The sequence below is a fragment of the Harpia harpyja genome, chromosome Z (genome assembly GCF_026419915.1).
Source record: "Harpia harpyja isolate bHarHar1 chromosome Z, bHarHar1 primary haplotype, whole genome shotgun sequence".
Taxonomy (NCBI): Eukaryota; Metazoa; Chordata; class Aves; order Accipitriformes; family Accipitridae; genus Harpia; species Harpia harpyja.
The window spans coordinates 101,670,821-101,686,725 of record NC_068969.1 but is presented as its reverse complement, the minus strand read 5'-3'; the positions used below and the strand labels follow the sequence as shown (position 1 = coordinate 101,686,725).

The window sequence follows — 15,905 nt, the reverse complement described above, 5'->3', positions numbered from 1 at the left end:
AACAAAATCAGTGTAATCCACTATCTTCAAATGGCATCACCCTAGCTAAGAAGCTTTCTACAAAGTTTTTAGTTCTGCTCCTAGACACAACTGCAAAACCATTGTACTTAAGGCAGATTTACTATGACAGCTACTAAATACCACTAGACCTTTCCACTCCTAGGCCTTGTTCTACACCTGCCAGCTTTACCGGTTCTGGAAACCAACTGGAGTCTAAATCGCCTGCTTTCTGAACCCCAATAGGCAACTCATTCCTCACCTCTAATCTTTCCGCATGGTCATTTACCCTCTATTACCCTTAGAGCTCCTGAGTTGTGGCTCTTAGAACATCAGCCCTCAAAACCAGGCCAGCACATCTGGCAGGATCCAGCAATCATCCATGCTCACAAGCTCCTCCTGATTCTAAACTAGCCCTCTCTGGAGATACCACAGGCCAAGGACTCCAGTCCATTCGAGAACACGATATTAACGTGATACCGACCTACAATAAACACATGCTGTCTGCAACCTGCCAATAAACCAAGCCCACATGCTTCTGCTTTCCTGTGCCCCAGTCCTAACTATGCTTATTATAGTCTGATAGCTATTATATGACCTCAAAATAAATTAAGAGAGCACCTACCCTCAACACTAGTTTTTACGTCCTTCCCCTTGGTTTTAGGATCTGGGTGGGACTTACCTTGTATGGCCAAGTAAGTTCCCAATGCTAGCTCTAATCTTGATCCCCACACCAACAGATATTCAGACTAGAAGAGCAGAGGAAACTGTTACACTTGCCTTTCTCCCCTCCATAACTACTTTTAAAATCCAATCTCTTATGGTGTTACAAATTAGAGTCACTGTTGTGTTATCTGATCAATACTTTTTTTATCCTCTAGTATTGTCAGAAAGGATTTATTCTCTCTCATTATAATCTATGTTTAAGTTTTTTAAAGACACTTATCTCCAAGAGTGGAATTCATCTGCCTTGTTTCAGCACTTGAAGTTAACTGCCCATCAGTCACCTTCAGCTTCCTTTGGAGTCAATGGAATAATTAGGCACCTTGGGAGGTTGATTCAACTCATTCTAAGATACTTATCTAACACAAGGCATATGAATGGCCCTCTGAGGCTGTGTATTTCTTTCCACTGGATAAAAAGGCATTCAAAGGGAAAAAATTATATTTAAATATTTAATTGTAATTTCAAATTAAGCAAAATTAATCCACTTAACCTACTGTTACTGTTGAGATTTCCTCCTTAATGATGTTGCAACACTTTGGTATTTTATTATACAATTCATATGGAAAGCAAACACATGGAAGCTACTGCCACTAGTGATGAAGAAGAACAGTAAAAATAAATTCCTGATGGCAAAGTGGGAGTGTGCTTCATAGATATCCCATTTTTGATAACAAAGGCTTTCTCCTTTGGCTCCCTCTCATTTGGATACCCCTGAGAGGTTTAAAAGCACTGAGCACTACCTTTTATTAAACATTTTTCCTGAGACTTTTTTTTTTTTTTTTTAACTATAACACATTAGCATTTCAGCAGAGACAGAAGAAGCCAACTGATTGAATGAGTAACATTCTAAAATGGTCAACAGTAACCCTTATTCTTGTTATAACCAAAAGAATGAACAGGCATCACTAAGCAGCAGAGGAGTCAATATTTTATTCAAACAGATTCAGAAAATCCCATACATGCAAAACACAGCATGCTGTACAAAAAACAATGTTGAAAACATCAATTTTTTAACTTTTTCCAAGTTTGAGAGTAACATTGTCACAAGAACTTATCTGCTCTACAGTGCTCTACAACACACTACAGTCTGGACAATACCTAGAATTCAGAACCTAATCTAATCAGAATAGTACAGGGGATGTAAACAACCACCCCTCAAACCTGGCATGGCCGTTCTGCCTGACGGTGTAGATGCACACCCCTCCATTAGATTGGCCCAGCAGTGCTGAAGTCAATAGGAATTTTGTGAATCATTTCAGTGGAAACAGATTCTATGATAACATGGACCTGTGAAAGGACAGAGGCAGTCCTTCCTGTATGAGTGAATACATAACACTGACGCAAGTATAAAGCACAAAGAAAGAAAACGTGTTGGATTATAGCCAGCTCCTTCAAAATGAAAACATATCTTACAGCTTCTCACATATTTCCTTTTCTAGCCAGAGAATGTCTCTGAAGAAATCTGTCCAAATGCTTCTCATACTAACTCTTCCTATGGTTGAATAGATTGTATTAATTGTTAGGAAAAATAAGATTAAGAAATTCTTCAACTGGGACAATTTAAACCATCTGTCAAACCGTATCTTAATCAAATGCCTATTCAGTAAGCATTTAAGATCTACTTTTGAAGTGAATGAACAAATAAAAATGTAGCATGGTGATGTTTTACATTTCTTAATATATTTTAGTTGCTGTAATTATTTTGAATAGTCAGGAGATGTTAAAACTTTTTGTGCGTACAGGTGCAAGCACCGATCTAAAAATTCACATATATACAGAAAAATATTCAGGAAGAACCTTGCAAAAAGTAACGAAAACTTAGTAAGTACAACACGGCAATTAAGTTTTTGAAAGGGATAATTTCTGCAAAGACTCTAAGTGTCCTCTTAAATAAAGATATTCAACTGAAAGCATGATCCAAGATAAAGAATTTTTCTACAATACACTTTCTACTGGAAAAACCACTATGCTTCTCAAGCAACATTACTTCCTTTTAAAATGTGTTATTCTGAAAATAGAAAGCAGATATGAAAAATGCGAAGATGACTTATTTCAAAAGGTTTCACTTGTCTACAAAACTATTATTCAAATGTTTTTATCATGCAAAATATTATCAAAATCAGGTAGAAATGATGTGTTCCCAATCCTGAATTCTCCAGGAATTCCTCAGTTGACCTTTTTTTCCATTCCTCTTAGGAGGTGACCACCTCTACCATTCTTCAAGACAATGAAAAAGAGCAGTCTCAGCACAGAGCACATCAAAGAAACAGCCTGATTTTGTTTCTCTGAACTGCCCATGTGAAAAACCAATGGCCACCTTCCCCTAAAGAAAGATGAACATTAAACAAATCTCCTGCGTTATGCCTCTAAGTTAATACAGTGTGAATACCCACGACAGCATCCAAAATCCAAAGAGGATAAAAAGGGAGACTCAGGCAATGCTGTCCTGAAAAACTGGTTCACTAAGAACATACTTTAAATGGCAGGTCATAAGAAATCGGGAAAACAAATTGACTCCCTTTATCAGATTAGCCTCACTATGAAAGAAAGGGCTAAACATAATACACTTCAGACATACCTATATTAAATCCCACCATTTCACTTTTGGTGATGAGTGTAGCACAGCACTCAATGCTGTGTTCTTTCTGAATGTTCTTTCTTCTGGTGAAACATTTAGTAATAATGAAGCATTCATGGACTTTTTTGGTATAGCATTTCCTTTCATCTAATCAGAAAGTGTTTAACCCATTCACCTATGAAAGCAACATAAAGGTTTCTACTGATATCATCTGACTACAAATCAGATGCCAGATCTATCTTACAGACATACAAGCAAAATAATAATCCATCTCTTCTTCATAGGAAACTTCCTCATAAAAACCGTATTCTTAATGAAACTAAAGACTTCTGATAACAGAGAACAGTTCAGACTTTAAATGGAAGAAAAATAATGTTAATGCATACAGGTTGGAATAGATTTTCAAAAAATACCTTTTTATTTGCAGTTTAAATAAAAGCTTATTAATTACTGGGAAAATGTAGACATTAACTTGTAAAATTTTGAAAAACAAAGATTAAATGTAGTTAAGCATTTTAATATTACATTTGTTCATAAGATTTTTAGAATCCACTCTTGGCTTTCTTCTCCAAAAATATGGAAGGAACAACTCAGGTCATTGCTTTTTCAATTTACAAAAGAAAAATAACTTCAATTCTTTAACTTTTGTAGGCTCTCCCACTGCTTGAAAAACAAAACCAAAGGAAGCCAAATACAATAAATAACATAACTTCTTAAACCAGTATGGTAACCCGTAAGGCTGCCCTATCGGGCTCTGATGAAAAGGGTTTCATCAGGAGCTGTAGGACAATTCTCCTTCTCAGTAACAGTCTCTACTGTGCCTGAAGCAGACACAATCACTACCGTTTTAGCTGCTGAAAGAGCTTTCTCCTTCTCTGCAATAGCAGCACAGACTGCCACAATTTCATCACTTTCAAAGTCATAGTCTGGGATTGATTCTTGTGAAAGCTCTTTTTCTTTTGCCAGTGCCTGCACTGCCTCAGTCTTTGTTGCCTTCTGCTGTTCATGTAGTTTTCTTGCCCAGGAAAGGTCCTCTTTCCATACTTCAGGGTTCATTGGAAAGATGTGTAAGGATACCTGGAAACTTCGGATTGCCTATAAGCAGAATAGGGAAGAAACAAGGATTGGACACTTTAAAGCCTACATATCATAGAAATTAAAAGCAACCAAAAAAATTACGTACATCACTCAACCAAAGACAAAAGTGATTTTACGCCAGTCTGTCTTTAGTGGAACAATCCTCCCTCAGCTGTAAGTTCAATAGCAGCGTTACCCCCACACAACTGCGCGTACAAGTGTGCCTGAAAGTACCAAGAATGCCTGAACAAATCAGGTACCTGGCAACATGGGCACAAATAAGAGTTCTCATGTCAAAAATAATATTGTAATCAAAAAGGTAAAAGCAAAAATAATTTTTGTTTTGATGGTTTTCTCTCCCACTTGTCTTCTATCATAAGATGCATGGGAATGCAAAAGCAGAGAGATATGGTTTAAAGAAATACAGAAGAAGGATGACTGGGATTTAAAATATCACTAATATTGCTGCTTTTAAATTAGCATGTAGTCATTTCACATACAAACCTAATACTACTGTAATCCTAGCCCTGTGATAAGCAGTTTCTGTAACAGGTTTGTCGTTGCAAACACACTTACCTGAACAGTCAAAAGTGGACAAATAAACTCCCAACTTGGAGCGTTGCTCTAAGAAAGAACTCCTATAATCTTATAAACCATGTAATATTAATACATCTAAGTATAGTTGATACTGTTTCTCCTATCTTTCAGCTCAGTTGGGAGAAGTCTCACAAATACAAACACTCAACACATAAGTTAAATATAAAAAACCTGTGACCATCTAATCCAGTAGATGTGATATTTGGCAATGAGAAGAGATTGCTACAGTACTGGAAAAATGCTAGACCAAGAATTACAACTGTATTGTATTTATCATTATATTAACAGTGAAAAGGTCAAGACTGACCTTACACACTCAGACTTATGTATATGTACACACAGGCATGTGTTCACATTTATGACTGTGTGGTCAGTTATGGAAATGGCCACCTGAGTGATTAAACTCTTGTGTGATGATGTACAGAAGCCTTCCTGTAGGGTGGGAAAACAGTGATGATAGGGGTTTGGATTACATGTGGGAAGAGTTCTAGCAACTCACATATAAAGATTTTAAAGACGTATGAACAACCATCAAATTCCATATTCTGTTGTAATTTATAAATACTTAAAGCATGCAAATTAATTTGAAAAATCAAAACCTTTCATTTGCATTGACTGAAACTGCCAATTCATCCTTCTGCTGGCACAGATTACCATACAAACTCTGTATGACGTGAATTCAGCAGACAAGAGATACAAATCAGATTTAAAAAACACTGATTATGCTATCAGTATTACTGCTGTTGCAATAGGCAGCCTTTTAGTTCCAGGAAGAAAAAAAAGTAATACTTTATTATTGGTCCATAGCCAGCTCTGAAGTGTAGGAGCATGCTGAACTTTAAACAGCGGGAGGAGTGCAGTTTAGTTCTTGCAAAACGGTGTCGTTTTATTCAACTTTGCTAGCTTTTAATTTCCAGGGATAGATGAGCTACAAGTAAACACTAAATGCTCTTTTTTGTACTTCTTTTGAAAACAAAATATAAACAAACCCCATCTGCTTTGAAGCTTTCCATGAAAAAGGCCCCCTAACTAAAACCTGTCTATGTAGTTATGTTCAATGCACAATAAACAACCTTAAACACAGTAATCAAATATAAGGTAACATTTGGTAAGCTTAGAAGCTGCATTGATGATTCATGCAATACAGCATAAAATGATCATCTTTGTAAATCTATTAGAAAAATATTTTGTGTGACATTTTTATAAATAAGTAATAAAATAATACTAATAAAGTAATAAAATTTTAAGTGCTGCAAAAGATCAGAGGAATTAATTTTAAAGCAGCAATGTAATACTGAAAAATACAGAATTGTCATCCACATAAAATTTCATGTTGCCACTGTAACTGCTTCCACAGCCATTAACTTCTATTGAGACAGAAAGAAAGAAAATAACAGTGCTACTTTTAATTCTCACCCTGATGGAGATGTAAATCTCCTTCTCCAACTGCCTGTCTGGCATTACAGGAAAACGTGGTGGCACTAGGTAAACCTGGTATTTCTAGCCTTAAAGGGCAGCTGTAGTCTCAGAGACCCTGCATGTAAGGACTATGGGATTTTACATCAGTATGTAGTCACATATCTGCTTTTGCTTCTGTAGGGAAGAGTACTATGAAATCTACTGCAAGATGTTCTCACTTGCTGAGTTACAATATTTGAAGAACTTGTATTTTTAAAATATTTTACGTTTCGTCTTACGATAGGGTATTCTGTAGCAAACAATCTTTCATTTGTACCATAAGCATAATCTCTTCTGCTGGCTTGCAGTGTCTTTAAATGTGAAGGGCAGTTTTGATCAGACTACACTTTTTATAACATGTTTTTGTAACACATGGACCTAGTAATTATCACTATACAGTGACCCCTAAAACAGGTAAGGGAGCATTTTAAGAGGTTATGCAGTTCACATCCGCCCCCAAGGTTTTTATTAGGGCTTTATGCTACATCTGACACATCTGACAGACACTACCTGACCTATTTCAAAGGATGTCCATCAGTGAAGATACATATACATCTATAAGTAATCTTTTTCTGTGTTTAATGATCCTTAAATATGGATTTTTTTTTTTTTTTTTTTTTTACAGCATCCAACATTATACTTGGGGGTACTGGTGGATGAAAAGCTGGACATGAGCTGGCAATGTGCTCTCGCAGCCCAGAAAGCCAACAGTATCCTGGGCTGCATCAAAAGAAGCATGACCAGCAGGTCGAGGGAGGTGACTCTGCCCCTCTGCTCCGCTCTGGTGAGACCCCACCTGGAGTACTGCGTTCGGCTCTGGGGGTCCCAACATAAGAAGGACATGGACCTGTTGGACTGAGTCCAGAGGGAGGCCATGAAGATCATCAGAGGGATGGAACACCTCTCCTATGAGGACAGCCTGAGAGAGTTGGGGTTGTTCAGCCTGGAGAAGAGAAGGCTCCAGGGAGACCTTACTGTGGCCTTTCAGTACTTGAAGTGGGCTTGTAAGAAAGACAGGGACAAACTTTTGAGTAGAGCCTGTAGCGATAGGACAACGGGTAATGCATTTAAACTAAAAGAGGGTAGATTCAGACTAGACAGAAGGAAGAAATTTTTTCCTTTCTGAGAGGTGGTAGATGCTCCATCCCAGGAAACATTCAAGGTCAGGTTGGATGGGGCTCTGAGCAACCTGGTCTAGTTGAAGATGTCCCTGCTCATTGCAGGGGTGGATGGACAAGATGACCTTTAAAGGTCCCTTCCAACCCAAACCATTCTATGACAATATTTTATTGGAAATTAAGTCTTATTTCTTGTACTACTCACCTTGATCATAAATAACTAATTTTTATAGAAACCTTTAGCATAGAGATGCTCATGAAATTTTAGTGTATTTAAAGACTCCTCACTACATTTCTTTTATTTAAACAAACAAACAAAAAAACAAAACAAACCCACAAACAATACTTTCAGATATTTTCACTCTAGTTCAATAGTTTATATGATATAATATGAATGGTAAATGTCTTCTCTATTTTAACTTTAAACTGCCAGGCTAAATTTTTCTATGCAACTTTTCTGTTCAGATTATTTCTTCTTTTCAATAAAAATTTTCTCCGGTAATTTCTTTTCAGCAAAAATAATTCTGTCTTCAAAAAAATGAGGTGAACGCTTAATATTTTCAGTTCTTATGTTTACAAAACCATTTTATTCGAAGTTTCTGGTGCTCTCATGTTTTGGAGAAAAGACTTGAAATATAGGAGGCAATTTTCCAGATGTGAAAGACTATTTTTGCCTCACATCTATTGGAATTTGGTCAAGTTATAAACCCATAAAAGTCTTTGTTCCCATTTGGTAGACATCTGTGAGACAATGTTAGCTTAATTCTCCTATGCTGGAGGTTCTCCACTGCAAAGAATTCATGCAGCACGGATGAATATGTATCACTCCCAGGGGTGACTCAGCACACGTCCTCCCTGGGGCGCAGTGCCCAATATGTGCCTGAGCCTGGAGGTATGAGAACAGGAATGTAATGGCCTGTGGCAACTGATAGAAAAAGATCTCCTCAGTTTTTTTGGCCCCAGGCACACATCTCTGTACAGACCAGAGTTTCAGAAAATTTCCCATCGGCCACTGTGTGAATTTTTAAAATTGCATTGCCTCTTTTCTTTTCATTTATGCACATAGGAAGAATAAGTATCAACTATACTAATATAATGATAAAGTTAAATATTCCATCACTATAAAATAATCCACACATTTTGTTGTGCTTAGAAGGAAGATTGCCACAGCAGTGTAATTAAATATTTTAATGTCATATAAATCTATAAAAATAAAATCTGAGTTATTTATCCCCTCAAGTTGATAGGAACACAATCTGAAGCACAGACTTGATTGCTTTTCAACAGAAAGCCAACCATCACTTTCCTTTGGATTACCAAAATCTTTGTTTCTACACACTTACTTTAGTAACATTTTGAAAAACTCTCAAATTCAGAATGTTATGGTAATTAGCTGGATTCCAATAAAATGCAGTAATTCCTGTCTTTACTAGTATATAACTCCCCTCCTTACATAAAAGACCTAAAACTATTTCTTTCAAGAGAACTAAAAGAAAAGGGCTGATCTGAGGATTGATATTGTCAAGGCTTGATTCCTTTTACAAAACATAGCATCACACTTAAAAGACTGCTAAGCCACGTCCTTCAAAACATCAAACAAAAAGCATGCACAATTGGTTCATATTTACACATCTGCCCAGTTAACTTTGCAATCTCCAGTACTTCAGATTTGACACAGAGGCCCCAGCCCACAACAGGGTAAGCTTAAATCACAGGACGGTTGAGGTTGGCTGGGACCTTCAGAGGTCATCTGGGCCACCACCCTGCTCAAGCAGGGCCACCCAGAGCTGGTTGCCCATGACCACATCCAGATGCCTTATGAACCTCTCCAAGGTGGGAGACTCAGTCACTTTCAGTTGGTCTTTTTTTTTTAATGCTGGTTTTGTTTTGTTTCGGGGTTTTTTTGTTTGCTTGTTTAATGAAAGTGTGGGGCTTACTCTGGCTCATGGGAAGAATTGTTCTAATGAAGATATCAGTGTGAAATTGTTACTGCTTAAGCTGTCATCACCAATACAGTAAATATAATTTGTAAAAACAAACATTTACAATTAAATGAGAGAAATATTGCTAGCCTGACTACATTTCTACAGTGTTTACACTCACGTTGCAAAGTTTACTTGGGTGTGCTCTTGCAAATTGATTTGTAGAATTTACAGAATTCTATACAGAAATAAAGTTCTGCCTGCTCACATTTAAGTATTACTGCTGAATTACACTATTTAGTAAATTCAGAAAAAAGAGCAAACAGCTTTTGTAAAAGCTAAATAAAAAGGGCTAATTTATCTCTTTCTGTCACAAGTTTGACAAAAGCAAACAAAAAAAAATCTTTCTTTGTTTGCAAGAAATAAGTGTATTATGCAGCTCATAATATAAATCAGATTTGTTTGGAAGCTGTATTTTAGACCTGGGAAACTTGAAATTAAAATACAGTAAATTGTTTTTTTCCCAAGGAAAAGTGCATCCTTCATTGTGAAGTAATAAAAATATTTACAACAGACCATTTGACAGGATGTGGGTAGTGAAGACAGACATTGGTGGGGGACAAATGAAACAAAGAAACAGAAGAAGCTACTCTTGAGAAGGGTAGTAATTCCCAAATCTCAAACATTACTAAAAAGCCCTGACATTTATGCTTTATTAATTTTTCTTTGTAAAAAGTATAATGCAGTAAAAAATTAGAAAATCGTGGTAATGAAAGGCTAATGGGAAAAGGATAATTAAGACTTAGATCACCTGGTCAAGAAGCCTCCACAGATTCAGTAATTATGAAATCATTTAACCTTTTAAGACTCCTCCAGTGTTAACCTTTTAAGATTCCTTAAAAAATGCTTGGTTAAAAAATTAATTATGAACATTATCCGCATTTTAGAGTAATTCCCCAAGTTCTTCTCTGTATGCGAGAACGCATTCATCAGAAGACAGTGCAATACACCTTAGAGACAGAGAGGCAAAAAAGTAGAAACACCGAGTTCTAAAGCACTGGATTCACCAGCAGGAGCTTACCCACCCCTGGGCTCCCTTATCAGAGACAGACAAAAACATTAAGAGGGCAAACTACCTGGTGATAACTCCTCCTCCCTCTCTCTTCACAGACAGTAAGGTCAATATAAACAATTACAGGAGCACCTATAGTAGTGTTTTGTTTCAGATGACTAATGTGCTTTGATGCAAATCTCTAATTGTTCCCACTTAAAATGCTTCGGTTTGTATCATGGAATAGCCTCAGACTACATAAACTAGATTCCTTTCTGATTAAGCTCAACAATGCACTCCAAGAGAACACCTGAAGTGCTACTCTGAAGTAAAATGAATATAATGTGAACACTGGGTGCCCAGCACTATTAACTCAATAACACTCCTATTGGTGTGATGTGACTTGCCAATGTAGACAAAGCTTGTAGGATCTGGTGAGCAGACCTGGTGGTGTAACTAGTATACGAATACCAATATCTATAACTCACATTACAGTAACTGTAGCATTTTTTATACAATAAGCAGCATCAGTTACCTAGGATCCTTGCAGGAAATAAAACTTTTGAATTTCCTGAGACTAATGCATTAAAAAAATCTCAGACATAATTTACAGCGACAAATTCAGACACTTAAAAGGAAAAAAAAAAAGATTTATAGATTGTAGATCCAGACAGGACAGACCACCTACACCACAAAAGCCATGGAATGTCACCAGTTATGTGATGCAGATATGGATGGATTTATATTAAATATTTCATATTATGATACTGCAACAACAGAAGGTAGCACATGACACACCTGCAACACAGCTTTTCTTATGTTATTCTCATCATTTGGGGTTTTTGTTTTTGGGGTTTTGGTTTTTTTTTTTAAATACTGGTCCTTACTACATTTTAAAAACAAACTGATTTTGCATGATCTCTTAGTGTCCCTCCAAAAAATCTTAATTATTTTTTTATTCTTGAAAATTTTCAATCCAAACATTGTAACTTTGCAAAAACACTCTAAATTAACATGAAAATTATTTGTATTAAACCAGCACACAGCTACTTCTATTAGAAATAAAATAAAACCATTATCTTTTTTTATCTGAGAGCTCACAATGAATTATTTTTCTAATGGTCTTTTGTGATCATGTCTGAATTAAAAAGTTCACTCACTATGTTTCTGCACTAACCAGCAGAAAATTATTACACAATATTTGTTACATTATTAACAGGTGAGTAGTCTGTAGGCAGAGGGTGATCTGACATGGAGCAAGTGTCTCCCTTTGTATCACATCATGTAGCCAAGACAGCACCATGGCATACAGTTGCAGCTAAAGAAAAGATGCACTTCAGCTACTGCAGAGCATTCCAGCGTTTTTGCTATCTTATTAAGAAAAGAAGCAACTTCAGCCACCAGCTGGGGTCAAGGAGCCAGAGGAAAGCATGAATGAGTATACAGGATTTGCTGCACCTGAAGCAGGGGAGTAGGAGAGAGGGAAAACAAGATACTAGAATTTTATTAGCAGGCATGTATAAAACTAAGCCACAATATCAACTGGGACTTCACATTACCTTCACCTTTAAACTATGGTGAGCTGTGCTGTAGCAGTACAGTACCCAGAATGTAGTATGTGCAGTTATGTCAACATAATTATTCTATCGCATAAAGCCACCACGTAAATATAGTATATAACACAAAAGGCTTTGAGCTAGGCAGGTCTTCAACAAGCCCAGCAACAAAACCACACAGGGAAACATTTGTGAAAAACAACAAAGTAGAGGGAATACTGGAGATAAATAACAACCACCTTTTTCCTTGCCTACTTTCAGGTTACATAAAGATACTCAGCTACCTTGCTATTTCTGTAGTTTCATTCTCTCAGACATAATTCAGAGGATGTGGTTTACAAGTTCAGCATATTAATGTTGTTTGTTTTCCTACCAGTGCTATCTCTCCTAATCCAAGCTGGGCACGTCCCAAAGTCTGCCAGGCATCCCAGGAACGTGGGTTTCTCTGGACAGCCATTTCTGCTGCATGCACTGCTGGGAACATTTCATGTAAAGACATCAGGACCTATGACAGAAAAAGAAAAATAAGGGAAATAACAATAAGCAAAATTGAAAACAGATTTAAGTTTTCTAGGATTACCCAGGCAACAACCATTGTTTGAATAACTAAGGACAGGTTCATCTTACCTAGCTTTTTCTAGTTTAAAAGTTAGTTGTCTAATCTCAGATAGTCATCCAGACTCATTCCATAGCCCACGGAGAGAAACAGGCATGCTAGAGGATGATTCATCTGAATTATTTAAGCAACAGAAGTAAACTAAATGCTTCTGAAGGTGTCCCTCCCTCTCCCTTCCTCCCTACAAACCCTACACTCTTTAAAAGCGTAACAATACACTGAAGGACAAACACATTCAGAATTCAACACAATAAATAAGCAAATATTGTTGAAAAACTCCTGAGTTGTATTTTTTCTTTTTAATATCAGACTGGAATCTACCAAATACAGTTGCAGTGCACATGATATAATTATAGAAACAATCCCTGTAACTGAGCATGGAAACAGCTCTTAACAATGACTGCTGTATTTGGAGAGTAAGCATTCTGCAATAGCAAAGCCTAACTTAGACATGAAGTCACCTACAATGAAAAAAAAAAAAAAAGTGGTTTCTGAATGTGGAAATCTCTTTTACTCAGCAGTACAGGTTAGTGTCAGCCTGTTACCATAGTATTCTACTGCTTGCATTGAATCTCCATAACTAAGCCTATAAATCATAGTTAACAATACATAACATGGCTCAAAGCTTGCCTTATTTTTCCAAGACCACCATGAGATTGGCACATTACCTGAAGACCTGCATCACTCTGAGATCATTATTTCAGACATCCACACGCTATGGTGATAGATACCAGTGTAAGAAACAAATGACAACCACATTCCTACAGCATGATGAGAATGTCAACCACAAGAGTAAGACTCATGTGTGGGCAACCACTTTCATCCCAACTGACCCGCAAGTATGATGAATAATATTAGAACATATTAGGACTATTGCTGAAGTTCAAAAAGCATTTATTTAAGCTTACTGTTCTATGATAGATTAAATAGACAAATATGAGTGTGGAGTAAAGGAGGATTCAAATGCAATATTCTTGAGTATTTAATTAATATAAAGTACTTGCACAGCACTGGGGTGAGTACAGTATAAAAAATTAGTTTTACTACAGGAAGTAATCAAGTACCCAAGAAACACATGAAGCATAGCTTCTGATAAACCCTTTGGATCCATGCTCCTGCTGTTTTAGTAAACCTAAATTTTTCTAAAGACTGGTCCCATGGCTTCTCTTTAATTCCATTTAATAGGCTGTACACTGGAATTTAGAAGTACCTAGAAATCTTTAAAAAACAACCCACAGCTGTATGTCCTGTCATTTTGCCTTTTTTCCTCAATAGTTCTCAATGACTGTGCTTTGTAAGCAAAGTTTGTAAGGAATACTGTGGATTTTTCCAAAACTTTCAGTTTCAGTGCAATTTCTCTTATATGCAGCAGATCTGTGAATTGAATCAAATTGTTACTAGTGGATAGGTGTACGTTCTACCAAGTTTAAGTGATTTCACATCCATCAGCTAGCTTTTACATTAATATCTTAATGTGTTTATTCTCATAAGATAAAACAAATCCAAGTATACACTCACCTGAACATTTTTATGCATCCTGAGTATTCAGTATTTCCTACCAGCGCTTCCTACTGCAACACAATTCCAGAACAGCTACATATTTAGAAAATCTTTTGTAGTTTTTAATGAATTTTACTGCTTTGTTTACTGAATTGTGACCTCACTAATAAAAGACAATTACTCCACTTTCATCTATTTATGACTGTTGTGTGTACTCATTTAGACAGCTGCTTTAAAAATGCTGTTCCAGATCATTAAAAATGCTGTTCCAGATCACAGTGGTAATTACTGTGCTCCTAGTAACTGTGGCATCAGTTTCTCAAGCTACATTCAAACAAATACAAATTTGAATGTATATATTTTGTCCAGCACAGGTGGTTTTTTCAGTTATTAGTAAAATGACTCAGCTGTACAGTCATTATAAAAGAATAAACTTATTAATGTACGCTATTTTCCCACACTTTTTTTTCAGGTGAAGAGATCATCAAAATGAACATACGATGGCAGACCTGAATGTGTGAAGCCTTGTCTTGGGTTACTCTACCTGTGATATTATTATCAGATTAATAAAATACCTCTGCATGCTAGATACCACTGCTACTTGAAAACTGAACCAGCAAACACTTGGTTATTCTACATCTGGAAAGTCATGTTGAAAAAGGAATAAACCACCACCAGCATAAAGTTTTCTTCTGCACAGATTTGACAAGAGGTGTTCAGTCCTTTTACTGGGGCAGGCCACACGGCCAAGACAAAACCAGACAGGAACCACATGTGCTGTAGCCCCCTTTGTCGTACAACATGCCAGTCACATGCTCAACATGCAGCCACATCAAGCATCAAATCTATGTGTATATACACATCATCCCCCAGTGACACACAGTCCAGTGTGGTCTCCATTTCACTAGTATGGTAAGCACCTAAAGGGTTATTGTCACCCCTTACACGTGTGCCCCTTAGACAGAGTGTGTCCGAAAAGGGGAGGCGACAGCCAGGTAGTAGATCACGGGAATTATAGCGGTTGCCTTTATAAAAACATAGATTTCTCATCCCGAACTAGCTTAACACATCAGTCTAACAAAACCCCACAATCGTACTTCTAATTCCATAGATATCATTTCATGCACAACATATACTTCAACATTTATACATACGTGAGTAATACAATAATCTTGAGTTCTGCATGACAATACAAGATGTGAGGCTTATTTTCAAGGATGCAGCTACTCTGAAATACTACTTTCATTGCATTTCAAATCTTCTTGTATAACTTATCTCTAGTTTAACCATACCTAGAACCGAACTCCTTGCCTCCCTCCCAAATCATCTTACTTTCTTTTATCTGTTGTGCTGTCATTACCATGACAGTATCATTTTTAATTTTCTCTTCCTTCACACAAATTTAGTCTACATTTATGGCTTGTATAAGAGCAAGGTTAATTTGCTATCTGCAAAACTCTTTCCATTGTCTTGATTATGTTCTCTTTATTGTTGGTTTCCTTGATCCCTACATATCACACCATAATGGAGCAAAGTCCATTTGACTTAAAAAATTATACGCTCAATGAATGTTTTGTTCAAAGTCTTACTCCCACCTTCTACCATATACAACTTGATCTTCTCTTGTTTTAAGAATCTATTTTATTTGTTTCCTTTTATTTTCCTCTTTTTGAGTAAGTTACTCTTATTTTATTTGCTCCAACTTGGCA

General features: G+C 36.6%; 1 protein-coding gene across 1 annotated transcript in view; it reads right to left on the bottom strand.

The window, feature by feature from the left end:
* Positions 1–3,696: 3,696 nt before the first annotated feature.
* TTC33 (tetratricopeptide repeat domain 33) overlaps positions 3,697–15,905 on the bottom strand; it is a 55,701-nt gene continuing 43,492 nt past the window's right edge. The window contains exons 4-5 of the mRNA XM_052775628.1: positions 12,454–12,585; positions 3,697–4,396 (exon numbers count right to left, since the gene is read on the bottom strand). Coding sequence (XP_052631588.1) covers positions 4,046–4,396; positions 12,454–12,585 — 483 coding nt within the window. The 3' untranslated portion in view covers positions 3,697–4,045. The remainder of the gene's footprint in view (positions 4,397–12,453; positions 12,586–15,905) is intronic.